The sequence below is a fragment of the Pygocentrus nattereri genome, chromosome 7 (assembly GCF_015220715.1).
Source record: "Pygocentrus nattereri isolate fPygNat1 chromosome 7, fPygNat1.pri, whole genome shotgun sequence".
Lineage (NCBI taxonomy): Eukaryota > Metazoa > Chordata > Actinopteri > Characiformes > Serrasalmidae > Pygocentrus > Pygocentrus nattereri.
In genome coordinates, this window is record NC_051217.1 from 26,738,196 (window position 1) to 26,761,807 (window position 23,612).

The following is a 23,612-nucleotide window of genomic DNA, read 5'->3' on the forward strand; positions in this document are numbered from 1 at the left end:
GACTTTCAGCTCATACGCGCGGACAGGACAACGGAGAGCGGGAAGAGGAAAGGAGGTGGGCTGGCAGTATTTGTGAATGATAGATAGTGTAACCCCAAGCACATCACTATCAAAGAGCAAACCTGCTGTAAGGGCATCGACCTCTTGTACAGAGGGAACCAGCAGTCACCCGCACAGTAAAGAAATGGTCTGAGGAAACTGAAGAGGCTCTGAAGGACTGTTTTAATACAATGGTGTGGGAAGTGCTGTGTGATCATGAGGAGGAGGACATAGTCCGTTACACAGTGTGTGAGGCTGTCTATGTGAACTTCTGCGTGGAGAACACTGTACCCACCAAGACTGTACGGTGTTTCTCTAACAGCAAGCCGTGGATTAACCCTGACATAAAGGCTCTTCTGAAGGAGAAAAAGAGGGCCTTTTAGAATAGGGGATAAGGAGGAGCTGAAAGCTGTGCAGAAGGAGCTGAGGAGGAAGATCCGGGAGGGGAAAGCTAGCTACAGGAGGAAGATGGAGGAGCAGCTACAGCAGAATAATGTCAGCGGAGTCTGGAAAGGCCTTAAAGCAATCTCTGGCCACAAGAAGTCCGACTCTCAAGTGGTAGGGGACCAAAAGTGGGTGAGCGATCTCAATCTGTTTTTCAACAGGTTTGATCACTCACCCGCCCATCCCACTACACAGACATCTCTGCTGAAACCCTCCTGTCTGGCACTTCCAGCATGCTGCTCTACCCCCTCTCACACCCACCCCCAGCACAACAACTTTCAGCTCACACCCATCCCCCACTGGTTCTTCCGCTGGTTGTCGTAACACCCCGTTCACACATTTCAACACTCAGCACCCCTCCGCTCCAGTCTGACCTTCACAATGGCCCAGGTGAGAAATGAGCTCAGGAAGATCAAGGTGAGGAAGGCTACAGGGCCGGATGGCATCAGTCCTGCGCAGATCAGCTGTGTGGGATAGTGGAGCACATTTTTAACATAAGCCTGAAGTTGGGGAGAGTACCACAACTGTGGAAAACATCTTGTGTGGTGCCATTGCCAAAAACACAGCACCCAAAGGACCTCAGCAGCTACAGGCCGGTGGCACTGACGTCACACCTGATGAAGACCTGGAGAGGCTGGTCCTTAGACAACTCTGCCCTATGGTGAGCTCATCTATGGACCCACTTCAGTTTGCATACCAACCTGGCATCAGGGTGGATGACGCCATCATCTACCTGCTGCATGGAGCTTTTTCTCACCTGGAGAGGCCTGGGGGCACTGTGAGAATCATGTTCTTTGATTTCTCCAGTGCTTTCAACACCATGCAGATTGGGCTCCTGAAGGACAAGCTGGAACAGGCAGGGGTGGGCCATCACCTAACACATTGGATCCTGGACTACCTCACCAACCGTCCACAGTATGTGAGGACAAGGGACTGTGTGTCCGACATGGTGGTCTGTAACATAGGGGCCCCACAGGTGTTAGCACCGTTCCTCTTCACCCTGTTCACTGCAAACTTCATGTACAACTCACCAAACTGCCACCTACTGAAGTTCTCTGATGACTCCGTGATCGTCGGCCGCATCACAAATGAGGATGACAGAGAGTACAGAGAACTGATTCAGGACTTTGTGGACTGGTGTCTGCGGACCTACATCACCTACAGATCAATGCAGGGAAGACCAAAGAACTGGTGGTGGATTTCCGCAGGCGCACTCATCCCCCTCCAGCAGTGAACATCCAGGGAACGGACATTGAAAGAGCGGACTCTTATAAGTACCTGGGTGTGCACCTTAACTGTAAACTGGACTGGTCAGACAACACAACTGCACTTTACAGGAAAGGACAGAGCAGACTCTACCTGCTCAGGAGACTGAGGTCATTTGGAGTGCAGGGGCCACTCCTGAGGACCTTTTTCGACACGGTGGCATCAGCCATCCTCTATGGAGTGGTCTGCTGGGGCGGCAGCCTCTCCACTGCAGACAGGAAGAAACTGGACAGGCGGTGGGAGAAAGGAGGATGCTGAACAAGCTAGCATCCATGCTGGAGAACAACTCCCACCCCATGCATGAGACTTTGGCAGCACTGGGCAGTTCCTTCAGTGACCGGCTCCTTCACCCCAAGTGTGTGAAGGAGCGCTATCGCAGGTCCTTCCTTCCTGCTGCTGTGAGACTGTACAACCAGCACTGCTCCCAGTAGACCACATACAATATACACTTACATTCAGAATGCAAACATTTTTCATTGTGCAATATGCTAAGTGCAATACAGATTCCTATGCAACTCTTATTTTATTTTTTATTATCCTTATTTTGTTGTAAATAGTCTAGAGACTTAGCTTTAATTTTTTATCATTTATAATGTTGATAATGTTTTTACTGTTTCCCATTTCTATTACTGAGTGCCTTACTCCTGTTACTCTGCTGCTGCTGTAATACTGTGAATTTCCCCTCTGTGCAACTAATAAAGGATTATCTTATCTCTTATTTTATCTTAAAACGGACAGGTTGGTTTACTAGTGGTCATTTGGTTCTCTTAAGCTAACTGTAAAGAGAGCACCTTTAAGCAGCATTTTGGTTCCCTACCGCTACGTTGGTTACTCAGTTGTAAAGTAAGTTTGCATTAATTTAGAAGGTTATAAACTATATTCCTAATATGTATATATGTGGGGTTATTCTTTTAAACCTGAGGTGGGTTTTACTTAAAGGGGCACCCAAACCAAATATTTGGCAGCAGTATGTAGTTTAGCTGTAGCTGTAATGGGCTAACATCCAAAGCTGTGTTTATTTTATATACTGCTGTTCGTTAAAGGTTTTATGAGCTGAAAAAACATTTCACACAAAATGTCTTTATTTTGTTGTTTAGTGTCATGTATTTGGACTATCAATATCGAATAATACGTTGAGTAACTCAGAATACGACTCAGCACGGTAGAAGCTGGTCGCTCAGCTCAGCTCAGAAGCAGCTGCGTTTACTAGTAGCCACAGGGCTACTAGCTGCACTGAAGCCTTCCATTTGCTCTGAGTGTGTGCTTAACTTCTTTTACCATGGGCTGTGGACTGCACTGAGAAAGGGGTGCTGGAGGAACTGAAGGCCCATTTCAAGCGCTGGACTTGAGCACTGTTCGTGCCAGAGTGAGAGAGGCTGAGTTTGGTTATTTTTACTGGACTGCAGGTGGGGCCAGAGATTTGCATTTTTTTTTTGGGTACCCATAGCTATAGTACTTTTTGTGCGCTAAATTTTTTTGAGACATTTTTTTTTACTCTGACTAAATGGGCACGTTCCATACCCATTCACACACACACATATATACAATAAGGACAGAAAACATTTCAATTGGAACCGCAGTTTGTTTCTGGATTATTGCAAGGTAGTGATTTGAAGGTCACTAATTTTTCTGTTTCAGAGTACAATTGTGGTGTATCAAAAATCGCTATAAAACTGTTCTTTTATTTTTTGTCAGTTGTCTATTACTGAAATGAGGCTTATAGAGATGAGGCTTGTCATAGAAGCAGACAAGTACATTCCTGTTCAAGAGAATATATATTTCTGAACATATGATTGTATACAGCTATCAGAACCAGCAAATTAAATTTCCTTCTTTAAAATCTCCACTTGTTTCTTTTTTTTTTTTTTTTTTTATAATTTCTTTATTGAGCAACAACAATACAAAAAAAAGGATGGGGTGGACCCCAAACATAAAAATTGCTCACTTGTTTTACAATATTCAGAAGGAAAAAAAAAAAAACACACCCACCCACCCGCCCCTCCCACACACAAATCCCAACAACCAACAACATTTAATTAAAATTAAATCACAAACAAGAGGACAAGAAGAGAAAGGGAAAGGGAAAAGAGGACAATAAATGAAAAAACAAAAATACTAAAAAAATTAGTAGAAAAAAAAATCTAAAGGGGACAAAAAAAAAAAAAAAAAAAAAATTACTAAATAAATAGACAAACAACTCAGACCTGTGTCTCTTCTGGTTCAATGTCTACAGTGTCTATGATGGACAGCAAGGGGTCCCAAGTCCTGTTGAATTTACTCAATGCACCATTAAGGGAAAATCTAAGCCTCTCCAACTTCAGATTGAACAGAACTTCCTTGACCCAATGACTATAAGAGGGGGGTGCAGTATGTTTCCAGTTAAGCAAAATTAAACGCCTTGCCAGTAAAGAACAAAAAGCCATGCAGTGTTGGGCTTTGCTTGAAAAGGATTTAGTTTGAAGAATACCAAAAATAGCTGGGAGGGGGTGGGGATCCTCCCCAACATCATAGGCCTTGTGGAGGGTACCAAATATTTCAGACCAAAAATGTTTCAACTTAGGGCATGACCAAAACATGTGCATGAGGTCAGCAGGAGACTGGTTACATCTATTACAGGTATCTGCGACATTGGGGTAGAATTTTGACAGTCTATGATTTGTATAGTAGATCCTATGTATTAATTTGCATTGAATTAGACCATGTCGTGCACAGATAGAAGAGTTGTGTACTAATTGTAGAATATTAGCCCACTGGTCCTCCTCAAGGGTCATACCTAAATCTTGTTCCCATAAGTTTTTTGTTTGTTGGGGAAAGACAGCGGTAGTGGAATCTAATGCCCTAAAATGTGAGAAATATTTCCTCTCTGATTGGGGTCCATCAAGAAAAGTTTATCTACTAAGGTCCGTACAGGAAGATTTGGAAAGTCAGGGTAATTTTTCTGAACAAAGTCCCTAATTTGAAAAAACCTAAGGAGTTGGGAGGGAGGAAGCTTAAATTTGGTTGATAATCCAGTAAAAGACATAAAAGTGGCGCTATCATAAAGATCATGAATTGAGACAACGCCCCTCTCAAACCACAATTTAAAAGCAGAGTCCATAATAGATGGTTTGAAGTTATGGTTGTTTAATATTGGTGCATAAATTGAACTGTCTCTCAGGCCAAAATGTCTTCTGAATTGCAACCAAATTTTGAGGGACTGTCTGACTACTGAGTTTTTGCTTGCATTCACTGTTGGCAAAGTAAGGGGAGAACAAAGCCACGCCCTCAATGAGGATGAAGACATTTCAATTTTTACCCAAGCAGGCTGGTTGGTCATGGGCGTGTCGGTCCAATATAGCAATTTATGAATATTGGCTGCCCAATAATAATGTAAAAAATTGGGGAGAGCAAGACCCCCTACTCTTTTAGGCAATTGTAATATTTTACTCCGTATACGGACAGGTTTATTAGCCCAGAGAAACTTAGACACTAATTTGTTCAGTTTATTAAAAAACTTTTTTGAAATGAGTACAGGAATATGTTGAAAGAGGTAGAGAAACTTTGGCAATATGGCCATTTTAACAAGGTTTACCCTGCCAGCCAATGACAAAGGTAAAGTGGACCATCTAGCAAAGTCATCCTCAACCTTAACAAGCAAGGGGACAAAGTTTTTATTGAAACTGTCTGCCAGAGTCTTGGTTATGATTATACCTAAATATTTAAAACTATTGTCCGCCCTTTTAAAAGGTGCAATGCTGTCCGGAAGAACCCCAACCAACTCATTTAATGCAAATATTTCACTTTTCCCCAAATTGAGTTTGTAGCCAGACAGTTGGCCAAACTTTTTTAAGATGTCTAAGGTGACTGGGAGTGATGTGGATGGGTTGGATACATAAAGGAGCAAGTCATCGGCATATAAAGATAATTTGTGTTCAGTGTTGTAGCGAAGAATACCTTGAAATCTCGGTTCAGATCTCAACCAGATCGCTAACGGTTCAATGGCTATGGCAAACAATAAAGGGGATAGTGGACAACCTTGTCTTGTGCCACGATGAAGTTGAAAAGGAGGTGGGAATGTATTGTTTGTTTGTACAGAGGCAACTGGGGATGAATACAACAATTTGACCCATGAAATAAAGCCAGAGCCCAACCCAAATCTATCCATTACCTCAAACAGGAAGTCCCATTCTACCCGGTCAAAAGCTTTTTCGGCGTCCAGCGACACCACGACCTCTGGGACGCTGGAGCTGGGAGTGTTGAGTATGTCGAGAAGCCTTCTAGTGTTGTGAGATGAATGTCTACCCAACATAAAGCCTGTTTGGTCTAACGAAATAATTTTTGGTAGAATCTGTTGGAGACGAAAGGATAATAGTTTAGCAAGAATCTTGTAATCAACATTTAAGAGCGATATGGGTCTGAAGCTACTACAAAGTAGTGGATCCTTATCCTTTTTTAACAAAAGAGAAATAGTAGCATTATTTAAAGTTGGGGGTAGTCGGCCAACAGACAATGCTTCATTATATACATCACTTAAGATCTTAGAAAGAAGTGGGGAAAATTCCTTATAAAATTCTACTGTGAAACCATCTGGACCCGGTGACTTACCACTTTGTAAAGCTCTAATAGCACTTACAACCTCAGATGGAGATGTTGGGCTAGCTAACTTTTCTACCCACTCCTGTTCTATTGTGGGGAAAACAATATTATTGAGTACATTGGGTGTGTTTAACTGAGGGTGGTCAGATGCATATAGGTCAGAATAGAATTTTGCAAATGTTTCATTTATACTTTTTGGGTCAATAAGGGTGATACCTGATGGTGATTTTATGGTTGGGATTAGTCTAGAGGCAGCGGCTGCTCTGGACTGCTGGGCAAGGAGTTTGCCAGCTTTATCTCCTGACTCAAAGAATTTTTGTTGGGACTTAAGCAGCTGCAGTTCTGCTTCATTGGTGGTTAAAAGAGCTAGTTCGGAATGAAGTTGTAACCGTCTTTTGTAGAGTGCAGGATCTGGATTTGTAGAATAATTATCATCAACTTCAGTGATCATTTGTGTTAACTCTGTCTGTCTTTTCACATTTGTTTTCTTAAGATAAGCTGTATAAGAAATTACATAGCCTCTCAGATATGCTTTGTAGGTTTCCCATAAAGTGCCCCTTGACATGTCTGGAGTGTCATTTATTGTAAAAAATACCTGAGAGGTGGTCGTTGCATGCTCAACAAAGAGGTCATTAGCTAGTAAACTTGAACTAAATCTCCATCGTTTCAGAGGAGGTCTATAAGTTGGAAAACGTATGTCTAGAGAAGTAGGGGCGTGATCTGAAATAATGATACTGTGGTAGTCACATGAACATATATTAGAGAGTAATCTGTTGTCTAAGAGAAAGAAGTCTATTCTAGAATAGGAATAATGGACAGGTGAAAAAAAAGAAAATGATTTTTTGTCTGGAAATTTAAACCTCCATGGATCTGAAAAACCCAGCTGTGTTGCGGTGGATGAAAGTAGTTTGGCCGACTTTGTAAGAGGATGTGGTCTGGTTGAAGATCTGTCTAAGTTAGGATGCTGAACAAAATTGAAATCCCCCCCATAATTACATGGTAAGTGTCAATATTGGGCATGGATGTGAAAAACTTGGATATAAACTTATCATCATCCCAATTTGGTGCATAAACACTGGCTAAGATGACAGGGGTGTTACACAGCTGCCCTGACACTATAACAAACCTACCAGATGAGTCAGCTACAAGTTTTTCTAACTCAAAGGGAATGTGGCGTTGAATTAGAATTGCGGCCCCCCTAGCCCTATCCTTGAACTTGGAATGATATAGTTGGGTGAACTGGCCCCTTTTAATACGCAAAACTTCCTCTGTACGCAGGTGTGTCTCCTGCAAAAACACCACCTCACCTCTCAACCCCTGAATATGAGACATGATCTTATTTATTTTTAATGCTTGGTTTGCCCCTTTGACGTTCCATGATATGAAACGAATATTACTCACTGACTTTTTACTATCCATGCAAACAGTGAGTTCTGTGTGAAGTATGCATAATATACCATGATATTAATATGCATGGAAAATGAGCACATGCAAGAGCACAGTGTCTGAGAGATGGAAAAGAAAAAGAAAGGAAGGGGGGAAGAAAAGATAAAATAATTAAAATAAAAACCCTGTCCCCACCCGTCTCCAGTACAACCCACTCCCAGTAACCCCTTATACCCACAATCCCTGCACGAACGTGCCATCTTCACTTAGCAAAATTCTCCCGGGGCTCTAATCCACTCTCTTCTCCCACCACACAATAATTAGAATGTTTTGTTATAAACAAGTAAATACAACCATTCTACACGGCATGACACTTAAAGGAGTGAGTATAGACTAAACAGTAACAATAGCCTAACTAAAAAAAAAACAGAACAGAATGAGTTCAACTTTCCACGCCGTTTCAGGCACGTTTAGCCTACAAATTATAGGGCTTCAGTAAGCAATTAAACACCGCTAACACTAAGGGTAACGATACAAAGGTGACTAAGGTTCATAGTCTTTTTCATAGGCAGTGAACAGGCAGTCCAGGCTTATGCTCATACACCACTCGGTGGAAAAATAAAAATGAAACAAAAGCATAGCCTACCATAGAAGTGGTCGCAGACTCTCTGTACCTGCATTTTTTTTTTTTTTAAACTCACGTCAGCGGTACTCCGACTCTGCATTCGACTCGCCCATCTCACGAAAAAAAGGAAACGGTAGCAATATATCACCTCAGCTGGGCCTTGGCTTGAATCAGTCCTCCTCCGTTCTTGAAGCAGGCTCGTACGTGGCCAGAAACTGCTCTGCTGCCCTCACTGATGTCAGGCGCCATCTTTTGCAATTTTCCGACCTGATAAACAGTCGCGCAGGATACTGCAGTGAGGGCTTGAGGTGGAGAGTGTAGAGTTGGTGCATTACATCTTTGTATTCTGCGCGTTGTTCTAGGAGTTCGGGGCTGTAGTCCTCGTAAATGTATATCGGCGTATCATTGTACTTCAGCTCACCTCGCCTTTGCCGGGCCGAACGAATCACTGCTTCCTTCGTTTGAAACTTGTGAAAGCAAATGATCACTGCTCTAGGCTTTCCTCCTTCGGCTGGTTTGTCTCTAAGCGCACGGTGGGCTCTCTCAAGTTCCGGAGGGGAAGGCAACACATCTTTCCCCAGTACCTCAACCAAAAGATTAGAAAAAAACACTGTTGGCCTCGTACCTTCGATCGATTCAGGCAGTCCTATGAGGCGAAGATTGTACCGCCTACTTCTCCCCTCCAGATCTAGAACCTTGGCTTTGAGCTTTACGTTATCCGCAGCCAGAGCAATCACCTGAGCTTCTAGGCGCTGTAGATCGTTCAGCCCAGATTCCACATCGGAAATTCGCTGTTCATGATTGTTCACTTTAGACTGGATCCCGTCTAATTTCGTTTCAATGGCACCAAGCTTGTTTTCAAATCTTGCAGACAGAGAGTCAGGATTGGTTAGCAGGTCTGCTGTGAGGTTGTTTAGCATGCTAGCCAACGTAGCGTTGTCAACAGCGGGACCGGCGGCAGAAGCATGTTCTTTTTTCTTGTCCTGTTTGCTTGATTTAGAAGTCATATTGGTTGGCAGTATGTGTAAAACACAATCAAACAGGTCGTAATCACTAGTTTCAGTACATTTGAGTGTATAGATGGTCAATTACAAGTTGTGTGGCAGGAGCCCAAAAAAACACCACTACTCCATTCCGCTAGCCAACCGGAAGTCCCCACTTGTTTCTTTACTGGGTTACATGAGCACAACTGCAGACCTGAGGCGTGACTCCGTTGTGGGTCTCCGTTGTGCAGAAGAGTCAAAAGAGGCCAACGTTTCTACTGAAAATGCTTTTATTTGGAATGAGGCTTGAAAAGCAGCTGGAAACAGGTTGGTTACTCCAGGCTTCGTGTTACCTGTCACCAAACAGACTGTACACGACGCACACAGCTGTAATGACTGAAGTTCAGTGGCGTTTGACTCACAGAGGGTTAAAGCCATTTATAAATGGTACAGCTGTTATGTTCTGGCACCTCAAATAAGCAGCAGGTGCCCAGGAGGCTGAAGCAGCATGGATCTTTTTTCTCTGTGGGTCTTTAAGCTTAAAATCAAACAAAATGCTGAAACTACGATCAACAATAAAGCAGAACAGGAGCTGAAGCAGCACAGCAGGAAGAAGTAACCCCAAAACACAGCTTTTGATATAAAGCATTAAAGAAGTTTAAGCTGAGAAAATCTAAAGAAAGTTCCAGAGTAGCTGGACAGCTCAGCTTAGCTTAGCAGACAAAAACCACACAGCTATCAAATGTTGGCAAAAAAGATTTTATTGTAAATTATTTCTGAAGAGCAAGCAAAAAGGAAACATGAGTTTTTGTTAAGAAACTTATATAAAAATGTTTAAATAACAACAAAAAGGAGACAACAACACGTGGATTAGGACGAGTTTACCTGTGATTTCTGCTAAAAACAGACGACGTCTGCAGACGAAATGACACGATCGACTGCAGAAATATCATATAGTGGAATGTGTCTTCATTCAGGTCCTCTGCGGATCCAGTCGGGGTTCGTTTACGCACCGTTTACAGGTACAGCATTCGCTTTAAACAGTAAGTGCTAAATTTGAACAGTGGACCCCCGGCTTCAGTGCTGAGGGTCCTAAAAGGCCACTGCATGGTTCATCATGCATTTTTAACAGGGATTAAACTGCACGTGCTGTGAAATGAGCGAATGAGGGCATTTGGAGCGAATCCTTCATTTACTGTGATTATCATTCATCAGGGAAAGGCAGCGTCCATTGGAACAAACACAGCTAGCCGTACCGCTAAAATGCCTTGACTGGATGCTGCGAGGGTCACTCAAAGTACCACAGAGACAAACGTACCATTAAATTTACCATTTAGCAAAATCATAAATCACATTGTGTTCATTCAATAATAAAAACAACTTTCATTTATAACATACATTAAAAACAAAGGGATTGTTAGAAGATCTAAAAAATGATTTCAGCGTCCGATCCGTCCAGAAGTGTCCAGACATCTGCACGTGATCCTGAGGTCTCCATGTCCTGCGCCCAGCAATGGCTAGAGGGGTATAAAGCCCCCCAGCACTGGGATGTGGAGCACTGGAACTGCGTTCTCTGGAGTGATGGAGCTTCTTCCAGTACCTCTGGGATGAGCTGGAGTGACCCAGAACTGACCATCCAACATCAGTACCTGACCTCACTAATGCTCAATCAGATCCTCACAGCAATGTTCAGAATCAGGTGTAAAGCGTTCCAGAAGAATCGAGGCAGCAGAGGGAAACAAACTCGGTTAATAGAGGAATAAACGCTGCAGTCTGGACACTTTCAGACAGACCAAGGATGATCACGGACTGACTGGCCTGTACAAACAATTATAAAAAATGAGGCCAAAATATCAGAAATGGGCTGAAGCTGATTGTGCAAAAGAAGAGCAGATGATTGCATGTGTGCTCAGGAATGTTTATCATGATTATTACAGGACATGATAAGAGTGATTTTGATTGATCGACAGTGTTAAAGTGTGATTAAGACAGAAAAAAAAGCCTTAACTTTTCACGCTTGTGCAAAAAAATCATGAAGCTGGCCTGATTGTGTCTTCATAAGCAATAAAAATGTTTTCACGTTCGGCTGAACATACATGAAGAAATATGAAGTCTATTAAAAAAAAACAACAAAACTACATTTAGACCCTTTTCAGTTCCACCAAAAATCTCTACAAAACTTCTTTGGCATAAGAAAAATAGCTATTAAAAATCTACAAAGTATGAATTGTTATCTACAGGAACATGAGAGATGATCATTTAACTGATCGATAAAGCAGAAAAAAAGAAAAAATGATACCACGTATCTAAAATAATCTCATCTGGAGTAATTCCAAATATCTAAAGTGCTTCTGTGTTAATCCACAGACGGTGTCGGACTGTAAGAACAACCACTGATTAGACTCAATAAGGCAGATCAACTCCTCCGTCTGGAGCTGCGCAGACGAGCGGAGGTGGAAAGAGAAATGAGCCGGAGGAGAAAACACAGCAGAGACGAAGCGCGATTCCCTTTAAATGTTCCATCATCATCATCATCATCATCATCTCTCCTGTAACGCAGTCTAAACAAACAAATCACAGAATGGAGTTTCATTTCTTAGCAGCCATTTTTCCCTCAGACGGAGCGTCTGATTGGTCGCAGCGTGCAGTGGTGAAGGAGCTGACTGGGGGGTTTGTTTGGTGTGATTGGGTGAAGACGCAGAAACGCTCGTTAGGACTGATTGGACTGTTTGGCAAGAGAGTCTCATTTACAGACTCTCGAACGGCCTCCGGTTCTTCAGACTGGACCGACACAGCCGCTCCTGCGGTCACTCTCTCCTTTCCACTCTATCACTCCTCTCTTGCACAGGAACATTCTCCGAGCAGTTTCTGGACGTCCTCCTCCTCGGGACACTTCACTCTGGCAGGAAATGCATTGCACCCCCCCACCCCGCTGGTTATGACGTTTTTCCCACGATGGGATTCTCACTGACGCAGACAAACAGAGGAAGAACAAACAGCTCATCAGATAATTTTACCCTGCTTATTGAAAGTTTAGTGAAGGTCAGTTTTACTGTCTTTTCTTTAAAGCCTGGAGTTAATTTATAAACAGTCATAAAACAGCACAAACATATTGTCATATATATGTGTGTATATATATATATATATATGAGTGTATTATTTCATTTTTATTTTTATTTTATAGTAAATTATATAAAAATTTTTCATTAAATACATTTTTAGGAATATTATATCCTGCATCATGTCCTAACAACAAATGCTGTGAATATGAGCATCAAACCATCTGCTGGACAAGACTGAACAATAAATTCTAATCACATTAAATGAACTTGTCTGCTCACAAACGCTGACTTGGTCTGGACTGAAAGTTTACACTCTGCACGTTAAAACAGTTTATCCTCTCAGCACAGTGAATTAATATGATTTTAAATTTCTCACACAATTCCTAACATCTGGTAACAGTTGGTAACATCACTGTCCTGCTGCGTAAACAGCAATTCAATAAACATGTAGTAATGTGTGTGTGTACTTGTCTTACTATCCCTGTGAGGACCACATGTAAGGACATTTTGTTGGTCATCTCTTGAAATCACTTGAAAGTCAGTGGAAGTCCTCACAAGTAATGTAAGTCAAATGTGTGTGTGAGTGAGTGAGTGTGTGTGTGTTTATGTATGTGTGTGTGTGTGTGTGTTTGAGTCTCTCACATGGTGCCTGGCTGGTCTGTCAGTGCCTCAGTGTCCGCGTGCTGAGCCTTCAGCTCCTCTAGAACCTCCCTGATCTCCTTAATGGTGCGGAAGGTCTCTTTCGGGTCCTGTATGATGAAGGCAGAGTACTCCTCCTGCTCCTTTTGCTGACCCAGATACACAGACATGCTTGCACACGCATCTGCGCACACGCGTTCACACACACACACACACAGATGTGCACACAGACACACATACACACACACAGACATGCAGTCTGATTCCTCTTTGCATGTTCTCACTGTTATTCACAAACACAAACTAAACATCACATTCTAACACTGCTGCGACACCTCACATCACACCATGAATCGCTAAACGTGTTGCTGCTGTTCACTATTTGTCTCCGTTAATCCGCCGACTCTGTACTGTAAACACACTGAACTGAACTGTATATATTTATACCACACTGTGTATATATTTCCTATATGTAAGTGAAAGCAGAGCGGTTTCCTCTGGACAGGTCAGTAGGTCACACTCACCCTCCATCTTCTGCAGGCGGGGCAGGCTGGCACTGAAGAGAGAGAAGATCCTCTCCGTCTCTCGGTCACAGTCGATCTCTGGCTGGATGTTCGCCAACGTGCTGCTAAAAAACAAACACAGACGTCACACAAACACCAGCAGATACACAACAACCAGCTCTGAAATGAATATGTAATGACGAAATAACAGCAACATGAATGTGTATTAAAAATACACTGTACAAACTGTCAGAGTAAAATTATAACATTTACAATGTTCATATGATCCACACAGTCACTCTGACAGACTGTAATACCAGACACAAAGCGTAGGGGGCAATATGGCTTCTACTGTTTCATTTAAAAAGCTCTATAATGTTCATATGATCCACACAGTCACTCTGACAGACTGTAATACACTACAGGAAGGGTAGAGGACGATATGGCTTCTACTGTTTCATTTAAAAAGCTCTATAATGGTTATATGATCCACACAGTCACTCTGACGGACTGTAATACAGTACAGGAAGCGTAGGGGGCAATACGGCTTCTACTGTTTCTTTTAAAAGTTCTATAATGTTCATTTGATCTACACAGTCACTCTGACGGACTGTCATACACTACAGGAAGCGTAGGGGGCGATATGGCTTCTACTGTTTCATTTAAAAAGCTCTAAAATATTGATATGATCCACACAATCACTCTGACAGACTGTAATACACACTCACATGCACACACTCTCACCCCCCCCCCCCCACACACACTCACTCTCATGCTCACACACACACACACACACACACACACACACACACACACACACACACACACACACACACTCTCATGCTCACACACACTCACTTGCACTCACACACACACACACACACTCACTTGCACTCACACAATCATACACTCACTCACACACACACACTATTATAGAGGCGTTTTAAATGAAACAGTAGAAGCCATATCGCCCCCTATGCTTCGTGTAGTGTATTACAGTCTATCAGAGTGACTGTGTGCATCATATGAACATTATAGAGCCTTTTTAAATGAAACAGTAGAAGACATATTGCCCCCTACGCTTCCTGTAGTGTATGACAGTCCGTCATAGCCCCCTATGTGAGTGACTACAGGAAGCGTAGGAGGTGATATGGCTTCTAGTGGTTCATTTAAAAAGCTCTATAATGTTCATACGATCCACACAGTCACTCTGACGGACAGTAATACACTACAGGAAGCGTAGGGGGCAATATGGCTTCTACTGTTTCATTTAAAATGCTCTATAATGTTCATATGATCATGAGGAGTCACACACTGTGTGTGTGTGTGTGTGTGAGTGAGTGTGTGATTGTGTGAGTGCAAGTGAGTGTGTGTGTGTGTGTGAGTGCAAGTGAGTGTGTGTGTGTGTGTGTGTGTGTGTGAGTGAGTGCGAGTGAGTGTGTGTGTGAGCGTGACAGTGAGTGTGTGTGTGGGGGGGGTGAGAGTGAGTGTGTGAGAGTGAGTGTGTGTGTGTGTGTGTGTGTATCTGTGTGTGCGTAAGAATGTGTGTCAGTGTGTGTGTGTGTGTGCATAAGAATGTGTGTCAGTGTTTTTGTGTGTGTGTGAATGTGTGTGTGTGTGCGTGCGTGCGCGTACGTGGTACAGGGTCTGCAGCCGGGCAGATTTTCGGTCGTCTCCTTGCAGCAGAGCCACATCCCCGTGACGTAAGCGGACGGGTGGAAATTGCTGAGTCGCCCTGGGTTACAGCGACTGACCTGACTCAGCACCTCGATCCACTCGGACGCCTCCACACAGTTACCTGCCTGGACGTACAGTGGTCTTTCAGACAGCAACACCTGGAACATCTGACACACACAGGGAGCAAAACCGGACATCATACAGCAAACCCACCAAAATACAAAAAACTGCCTGAAATACACTTTCTCTGCATTTCTACACACTTTAGAGTAAAATGTTACTTTCAGTTTCAGCCAAAAGAAAAACAAGCAAATAAATACTACAACAGATCATTTTACAAGTGCTAAAATTAGAAACAGTGACTGAAGATGATTAAACAGCCTGATCAGCAGAGCTACAGTGAAAATCTCCACCGTTTGGAACAATTTTGTGGTTTCTACAAGGAATATTAGATTAAACATCTTTGCTCCTTTGGAGCTTCAAGATACCCAAGAACGTCTCCACTGCAGGTCTGACAGAACCAGAATAATGTCTTGATACACAGGACAGCAGAACCATAAAGTAAGTCCTGCAGCGCTGACGCCCCCAAATAAATAAAACCTTCACAGACCATTAAGAGCAAAAATCTACAGTGACGGAGTTCAGCGTGTTGATGATCAGCTGTTCTCAGAGGAACGTTCTGTGGCTACACACTGTCATCATTTTATTTCAGTTTATTTTACGGGAACTTTATTTATTTTCAGCTCTTGCTGGATTTCAGCCCAGTGTGTCCAAAGTTCAGGTTTAGTGCATCAGTAATAACAGTAACATCATCTAAACTCTACAGTAACACAGACTCAATCTGACCTTCAGAGAAGTTTATAGTATAAATTATACAATTTAATTTATAGTTAATCTATAGATCCTGCCCACCAACACACCTGACACAGTAACTGGCCATGTGTACCTTTTAAAATACATATATTTTTACAGTTATAAAGAGAGTTATCAGAGTTAGATCTGTATGATGGATTCACACAATAACACGGCTCACATTTTTGCGGTTGAAGGTGTTTTCGTCCAGTTTCTCCACTCCCAGGATGTTCTTCACTGGAATAACACACAGTGCATCTTTCCCTGCAACACACACACACACAGTTACTGCATGAAGAAACACTGATTTATAGCACTTCATTCATCTTATCTCCAGTCAAAATCATTATTAAGTACATTTTATTCACGTAGCACTTTCAAAACCAAAGTCCTTCACAAATTTGTCCCACCAATAGTTCTGCACTTGCACCAGTCTCACCTCCACATACATCCACATTTACACCACAGCTCCCAGTTCCACCAGTACAAGGCACTCTTTAGTTAAAAAGCTTAACATTTTAAGGTCTACTATTAGTGCCTGTGTTTTGCTGTTGATGTTTGGCCATATTTTAATAAACATTAGATAGTTAAATCATGTGGCCCTTGAGTGAGTTTGACACGCTGCCCTGTGTGTCTGAGCAGGTTGAGTCTGATCATGCTGTGTCTGGACTGAGTGACAGTCAGACTTTAGTGTGGAGTGTGAACCGGGCTGCAGACACAATTTCTAATCTCAGGGTAACAGTGTAAATGTGATAAACGTTGATGTAGCTGCTGTGATATAAATCAATCTGGAGGTTCTGGTGTCATCCATGCCGGCGCCAGGCTGTACGTGCAGAGTCGCTCTCTGGAGACGGTTTACTCACACAGTCAGGAATTCTGACTAAATGCCAAAACACACACAGTCCCCTCGTTCCACACACTCCACTCTCAGAACGGCTCTATTTTTATCTGCTCTGCTGATTTTACTGTCGGAGTCGGCGTGAATATCACTGAACATGGCTGTGAGAAACGGCGACAGCTCACAGCTGGGAATCAGAACACTCTGTACTAACGTCGGTGTTACGCTCTGCTGTCCGCTACGCAGCCGTCCATCTGTCTTTCAGCCCTGCTATCTGGTGACCTTTCACCTGATTATCTCATTCGCCTTCATGTTTCACTGTACAGCAATCAGGCAGTGAATCTCGTAATCCATTCAAATCTTCAAAAATTATTAAATGAATCACAAAGTCTCAAATTTTTGCACAATTTGATTTTTGGATCAAAAATTTTGGATAAGTGATCATTGAATAATGAAATTTCAATTTGACTTGATTCTTTAAACAAAATATTCAATGAATAATGAAATCTCCAATCTTTTTCATTATGAATGAAAAAATGAACCGATTAGACAACATCACAAAAAAATAAGATGAAAATAATTCAGTGAAATCTAATTTTACTTGATTCTAGACAAAATCAGTTCAAGGTATCATAAAATCATGAAATTCACCATGATTCACTTTGACTCATTTAGAAACAATGCAGAGAATAATAAAATCTCAACTTTATTCATTAATCGATTAGATCTAATTCTTTAAGAAAGAATTTAAAGCATCATTACATCACAAATTTAACCATGAATCAGTGTGATTTGAATCTTTGATTCAATTAATCATGAAATCTCTAATTTCCCTCATGAATGAACCTGATCCACGCATTTTGCTATGATTCATTATTATGATTAAAAATTCACTGAATACACGAATGTGGTTGGAGGAACTATTTACAAAGCAGCAGATTCTGCAATAAATCTATACGACTTGATAAATACAGATATTTCCAGTTGAGAATTTGATTCTGGCCAAAACATCAGTGCATCATGTGTTGAATTGGAGCTGGGCGATACAGCAAAAACAGAACATTGCAATAATGTAAGAAGGTTTCAGGACTCACAATGTCACAATACTTATATTTTCACACATCTGATCAGTTGGAACAGAGAAAAAAGAAAAAAATAATATTAAAACTGTGATTTGTATTCAGTATTTGGCTCTAAATCCAGTTAAATGGACTCCTTCTGCTCTCTTTATAATGAAACATGCGGTCCGTGTCTACAAGTATATTGAACGACTGTCTTTAGATGCAGTTTTTACACTTTTAAAGGTGAAAAACTTATTTTTGATCAGTTTCTCTGTGGACTTAAAGTGCTTCATATCATCCTGCTGAATCAGGCCGGTTCTCCTCATGATCCAGAGTTCTCCTCACTCCATTAACCTCTGACTCTCCTCATTAAGCAGAGTGAGGACACCACAATTCTCATTAAAACCAAAATTCCATCCTGCAGGCTTAGCGTGGGTGGTCTCAGGGGTTCAGATCTCAGCAGGTTGTGAGTATCAAATTCAAATGAAGGCAGGACTCAGCAGCTTCGATTTCAGAGTTTAATCACACATTAATTAGATTCAGAGAATCTTATTAGTCCCACAACGAGGAAATTTCACCTCCGCATTTAACCCATCCGTGCAGTGACACACCATAAACACACTAATGAACACACACACTAGGGGGCAGTAAGCACACTTGCCCAGAGCAGTGGGCAGCTCTATCCACGGCACCTGGGGAGCAGTTGGGGGTTAGATGTGTAGTGTAGTCATGTAGTGTGGGCACTGGGGATCGAAACTGTCTGGTCACAGGGCTGGTTCCCTAACCTCCATGAGTTCAGGATTCACTGAATCATTGGTCTGGGAGTCGAGAGCTCAGTAAAGTGCTGAACAGCAGTGGGTGAGTTTAGAAAATCACTGTGCAAATGAGATGCTCCACCTGTATTAAGATGGTCCGACTGACACACAGACAAGTTCTACAGTCCGAGTGACCAGCGTCACCTAAACGAGTACAGTAGAGCCCTAAGTGCTAAACTTCGGTCTGATAAAAAGAATAAACTCAGACTGTAATGCTGATATGAGCACAGCGCTCCAACTCTGAGGCTCCATCAGAAAAAACACTAAACTGTGAAGAATTTGCTGAGTTCTCTTTTCCTCCTGCACAACATCCTTCTCAGTTTATAGATGTTTACACATGTATACAGCATCGCTATGCTCTGAGGGAGCTCACGTTACGGTATATTCACTCCTTTATTCACTCTGTACAGGCTCCTGAAGACCCTCAGTTTAGATCAGCCTTCCTGATCTCCAAGTCTCATGTTTATCTCAGGAGCTCCTGCAGTTGTTTATGCATCTGGAGCAGATGATGAACCACTTACATCAACAATACAGTGCAGAATGTGCAGTCAATGATGTGTGTGGCTGCAGAATGTGTGTGTGTGATCGTGCGCATGTGTATGTCTCTGTGTATGTGTGAGAGTGTGTGTATGTCTGTGTGAGTGTGTGTCTGTGTGTGAGAGTGTGTGATTGTGTGTGCCTGTGTGTGTATGCGTATGAGTGTATGTGTGTGAGTCTGTGTGTCTGTGTGCATGAGTGTGTGTGTGTGTATGAGTGAGTGTGTGTGTATGAGTGCGTGGGAATGTGTGTGTGTGTGTATGTATATGTGTGTGTGTATGAGTGTGTCTGTGTGTATGTGTGAGTGTGTGTGTACGTGTAAGTGTGTATGAGTGTGGGTGTGTATGTATATATGTGAGTGTGTGTGTGTGTGTATGTATGAGTGTGTGTATGTGAGTGTACGTGAGTGTGTGTGTGTATGAGGGTGTGAGAATGTGTATGTGTGAGTGTGTGTCTGTGTGTATATGTGAGTGTGTGTGTGTGTGTCTGTGTGAGTGTGAGTCTGTGTGTATATGCGAGTGTGTGTGAGTATGTGTGTGTCTGTGTGTTTGTGTGTGTGAGTCTGTGTATGTGTGTGTATGTGTGAGTGTGTATGAGTGTGGGTGTGTATGTGTATGTATATCTGTGAGTCTGTGTGTGTGTGTGTATGAGTATGCGAGTCTGTGTATGTGTGAGTGTGTGTATGAGTGAGTGTGTGTATGTATGAGTGTGTGTATGTGAGTGTACGTGAGTGTGTAAGAGTGTGTGAGAGAATGTGTATGTGTGTGTGTCTGTGTGTGTATGTGAGAGTGTGTGTGTGTATGTGAGTCTGTGTGTATATGCGAGTGTGTGTGAGTATGTGTGTGTCTGTGTGTTTGTGTGTGTGAGTCTGTGTATGTGTCTGTGTGATTGTGTATGTGTGTGTGAATGTATGTGTATGTGTTTTTGTGTCTGAGTCTGTGAGTCTGTGTATGTGTTTGTATGTGTGAGTCTGTGTGTATGTGTGTGCGCGTGAGTGTGTGTTTGAGTATGTGTGTAGGAGTGTGTGAGTCTGTGTGTATGCGTGTGTGTATGAGTGTGTGTGTATGCGTGTGTCTGTGTGTGTGTGTAAGTGTGAGTCTGTGTGTATGTGCGAGTGTGTGTGTGTGTGCATGAGAATGTGTATGTGTGAGTGTGTGTCTGTGTGTGTGTATATGAGTGTGTCTGAGTATGTGAGAGAGTGTGTGTGTCTGTGTGAGTGTGTGTCGGAGTGTGTGTGTGTCTGAGTATGTGTGTCAACGTGAGTCTGTGTGTATGTGCGAGTGTGTGTGTCTGTGTGAGTGTATGTGTATGAGTGTGTGAGTGTATCTGTGTGTATGTGAGTGTGTGAGCGTGTGTATGTGTATGTGTAAGTGTGAGTCTGTGTGTATGTGCGAATGTGTGTGTGTGCATGAGAATGTGTATGTGTGTGTGTCTGTGTGTATGAGTGTGTCTGAGAATGTGTGAGTGTGTGTCTGTGTATGTGAGAGAGTGTGTGTGTCTGTGAGTGTGTGTCGGAGTGTGTGTGTCTGAGTGTGTGTCAACGTGAGTCTGTGTGTATGTGCGAGTGTGTGTGTTTGTGTGAGTGTATGTGTGTGTGCATGAGTGTGTGTGTGTGTGTGTGTGAGTGTTTGTGTCTGTGTGTGCGTGTCTGTGTGATTGTGTGTATGTATGTGTGTTTGTGTGTGTGAGTCTGTGTATGTGTGTATGTGTGTGTGTACGTGTGAGTGTGTGTGTATGTGTGAGTGTACGTGAGTGTGTGTGTGCGAATGTGTGTGAATGTGAGTGTGTCAGTCTGTGTATATAAGTGTATGCGCGCACATGTGTGTGTGTGTGTGCGCGTGTAAGTGTGTGTATATGTATGAGTGTGTGTCAGTGTGTATAAGTATGCGTATTAGTGTGTGTGTGTGAGAATGTGTATGTGTGAATGTGTGTCTGTGTGTGTATGTGAGTGTGTGTGTCTGTTTGAGTGTGTGTGTGTGTCTGTGTGAGTCTGAGTGTGAATGTGTATGTGTGAGTATGTGTCTGTGTGTGTGTATGTGAGTGTGTGTCTGTGAGAATGTGTATGTGTGTCTGTGTGTGTATGTGAGTGTGTGTGTCTGTGTGAGTGTGTGTATGTGCGAGAATGTGTATGTGTGAGTGTCTGTGTGTGTGTGTATGTGAGTGTGTGTCTGTGTGAGTGTGTGTATGTGCGAGAATGTGTATGTGTGTGTCTGTATGTGTGAGTCTGTGTGTATGTGCGTATGTGTGTCTGTGTATGTGAGTCTGTGTGTGTGTCTGTGTGAGTGTGTGTATGTGCGTGTGCGTGAGAATATGTGTGACTGTGTGCATGTGTGTATGTGTGAGTGTGTCTGCGTGTATGTGTGTGTCTGTGTATGGGTGAGTCTCTGTGTTTGTGAGTGTGTGTGTGTGTATGAGTGTGTGTAAGAATGTGTATGTGTGAGTGTGTGTCTGTGTATGTGAGTGTGTGTCTGTCTGTCTGTGTGTATGTGTGAGTCTGTGTGTATGTGCGTGTGTGTTCTGTGTATGTGTGTGTGTCCGTGTATGTATGTAGTGTGGGTCTGTCTGTGTGTATGTGTGTGTCTAATGTATGTGAGAGTGTGTGTGTGTGTGAGTGTGTGTACATGTGTGTCTGTGTGTGTGCGTGTGTGTGTATGATTGTGTGTGAGAGTGTGTGTCTGCGTGTGTATGTGTGAATGTGTGTCTGTGTGAGTGTGTGTGTGTGTATGTGTGAGTGTTTGTATGTGGATGTGTCTGTGTGTATGAATGTGTGTGAGAATGTGTATGTATGAGTGTGTCTGTGTGTATGTGAGTGTGTGTGTGTGTGTCTGTGTGTGTATATGTGAGTCTGTGTGTATGCACAAGTGTGTGTGAGAATGTGTCTGTGTGAGTGTGTGTGCGTGTGTGTCTGTGTGTGTGAGTATGTGTGAGTGTATGAGTGTGTGTGAGAGTGTGTGTCTGTGTGTATGTAAGTGTGTGTGTATGAGTGTGTGAGAATGTGTATGTGTGTCTGTCTGTTTGTGTGTGTGTATGTGTGAGCGTGAGTCTGTATGTGCGTGTGTGTCTGTGTGTATGTGAGTGTGCATATGAGTATGCATGAGAATGTGTATGTGTGAGTGTGTGCGTGTGGGTGTGTGTCTGCATGTATGTGTGAGTGTGTGTGTATGAGAATGTGTATGTGTGAGTGTCTGTGTATGTATGTGTGTGTCTGTGTGTGTGTGTCTGTGTGTATATGTGTGTGTGTGTCTGTGTATGTCTGAGTGTGTGTATGTATGACTGTGCGTGAGAATGTTGTCTGTTTGTGTGTGTGTGTATGTGTGAGAGTGTGTGTGTGTATGAGTGTGTGTGTGTCTGTGTGAGTCTGTGTGTATATGTGCGTGTGTGTGTATGAGTGTGTGTGAGAATATGTATGTGTGAGTGTGTGTCTGTGTATGTGTGTGTGTGTCTGTCTGTCTTGTGTGTATGTGTGAGTCTGTGTGTATGTGCGTGTGTCTGTCTGTGTGTGTGAGTCTGTGTGTGTGTGTGAGTGTATGTGTGAGTGTTTTACTGTATGTGTATATGGATGTGTATCTGTGTGTGTGAGTGTGTGTATATATGTGTGTAAGTGCATGTCTGTGGAAGTCTGTGTGTGTGTATATTTGCGAGTGTGTGTGTGTGTGTGTGTGTGTGTGTGTGTGAGAGTGAGTGTGTGTTGGTGATGCTGTGATAAGCGGAGAGTGGATTGAGCTCCGACTCTGGATCTGAACTCTGAGACTCTGAGCTGCTCCAGAATGTCCTGCAGAGACCATCAGCACCTGCAGAGTCACCACTTCTAATCTTCCTGCAAACATGAGCTGGACTGCAGGACGTCCACCGCAGGTCATTACAGAGCGCAGTAAATTCATCTCATCTACGCTCATTAGTGAAGGGTCTCAGGAATTCTCAGAGTGAGCAAACAGAGAGGAACTGAGCTCATGCTGGAAGAACCCTGGACACAGCACTGTTTCCTTTACAACTGGGAAACATCCTGGATGCTCTCATTAAAGTGAAAGTTCAGCCAAGAAACAAATTCCTCAGTCATGCTGGAACAGAAAACTGCTGACCCAAAGCTGGAAGCAGATACCTGTGTAAAATGTCTTTGTACTGTAACTTTAACCTTCACTGGAACTGAGGAGCTCAAACCCTGAAAAACAGCCCAGCCCATCATCCCTCCTCCACCAAACTGTACTGCTGGCACTGAGCATTCCGGTAGGTAATGTTCTCCTGGCATCCACTAAACCCAGACACATCATCAGACTGACAGAGAGAGTGGGCAGCTGCTCAGCCAAGGAGAC

The 23,612-nt window shown here is 42.8% G+C and overlaps 1 protein-coding gene across 4 annotated transcripts in view; it reads right to left on the reverse strand.

The window, feature by feature from the left end:
- Window positions 1–10,061: 10,061 nt before the first annotated feature.
- rasa2 (RAS p21 protein activator 2) overlaps window positions 10,062–23,612 on the reverse strand; it is a 127,761-nt gene continuing 114,210 nt past the window's right edge. For 3 of the 4 annotated variants that reach the window (XM_017686193.2, XM_017686191.2, XM_017686194.2), the window contains 5 exons: window positions 16,233–16,315; window positions 15,158–15,366; window positions 13,544–13,647; window positions 13,023–13,203; window positions 10,062–12,285 (listed from right to left, as the gene is read on the reverse strand). In XM_017686193.2, the coding sequence (XP_017541682.1) occupies window positions 12,255–12,285; window positions 13,023–13,203; window positions 13,544–13,647; window positions 15,158–15,366; window positions 16,233–16,315 (608 nt within the window). In that variant the 3' untranslated portion in view covers window positions 10,062–12,254. The remainder of the gene's footprint in view (window positions 12,286–13,022; window positions 13,204–13,543; window positions 13,648–15,157; window positions 15,367–16,232; window positions 16,316–23,612) is intronic. The other variant, XM_017686192.2, reaches the window with a different exon arrangement.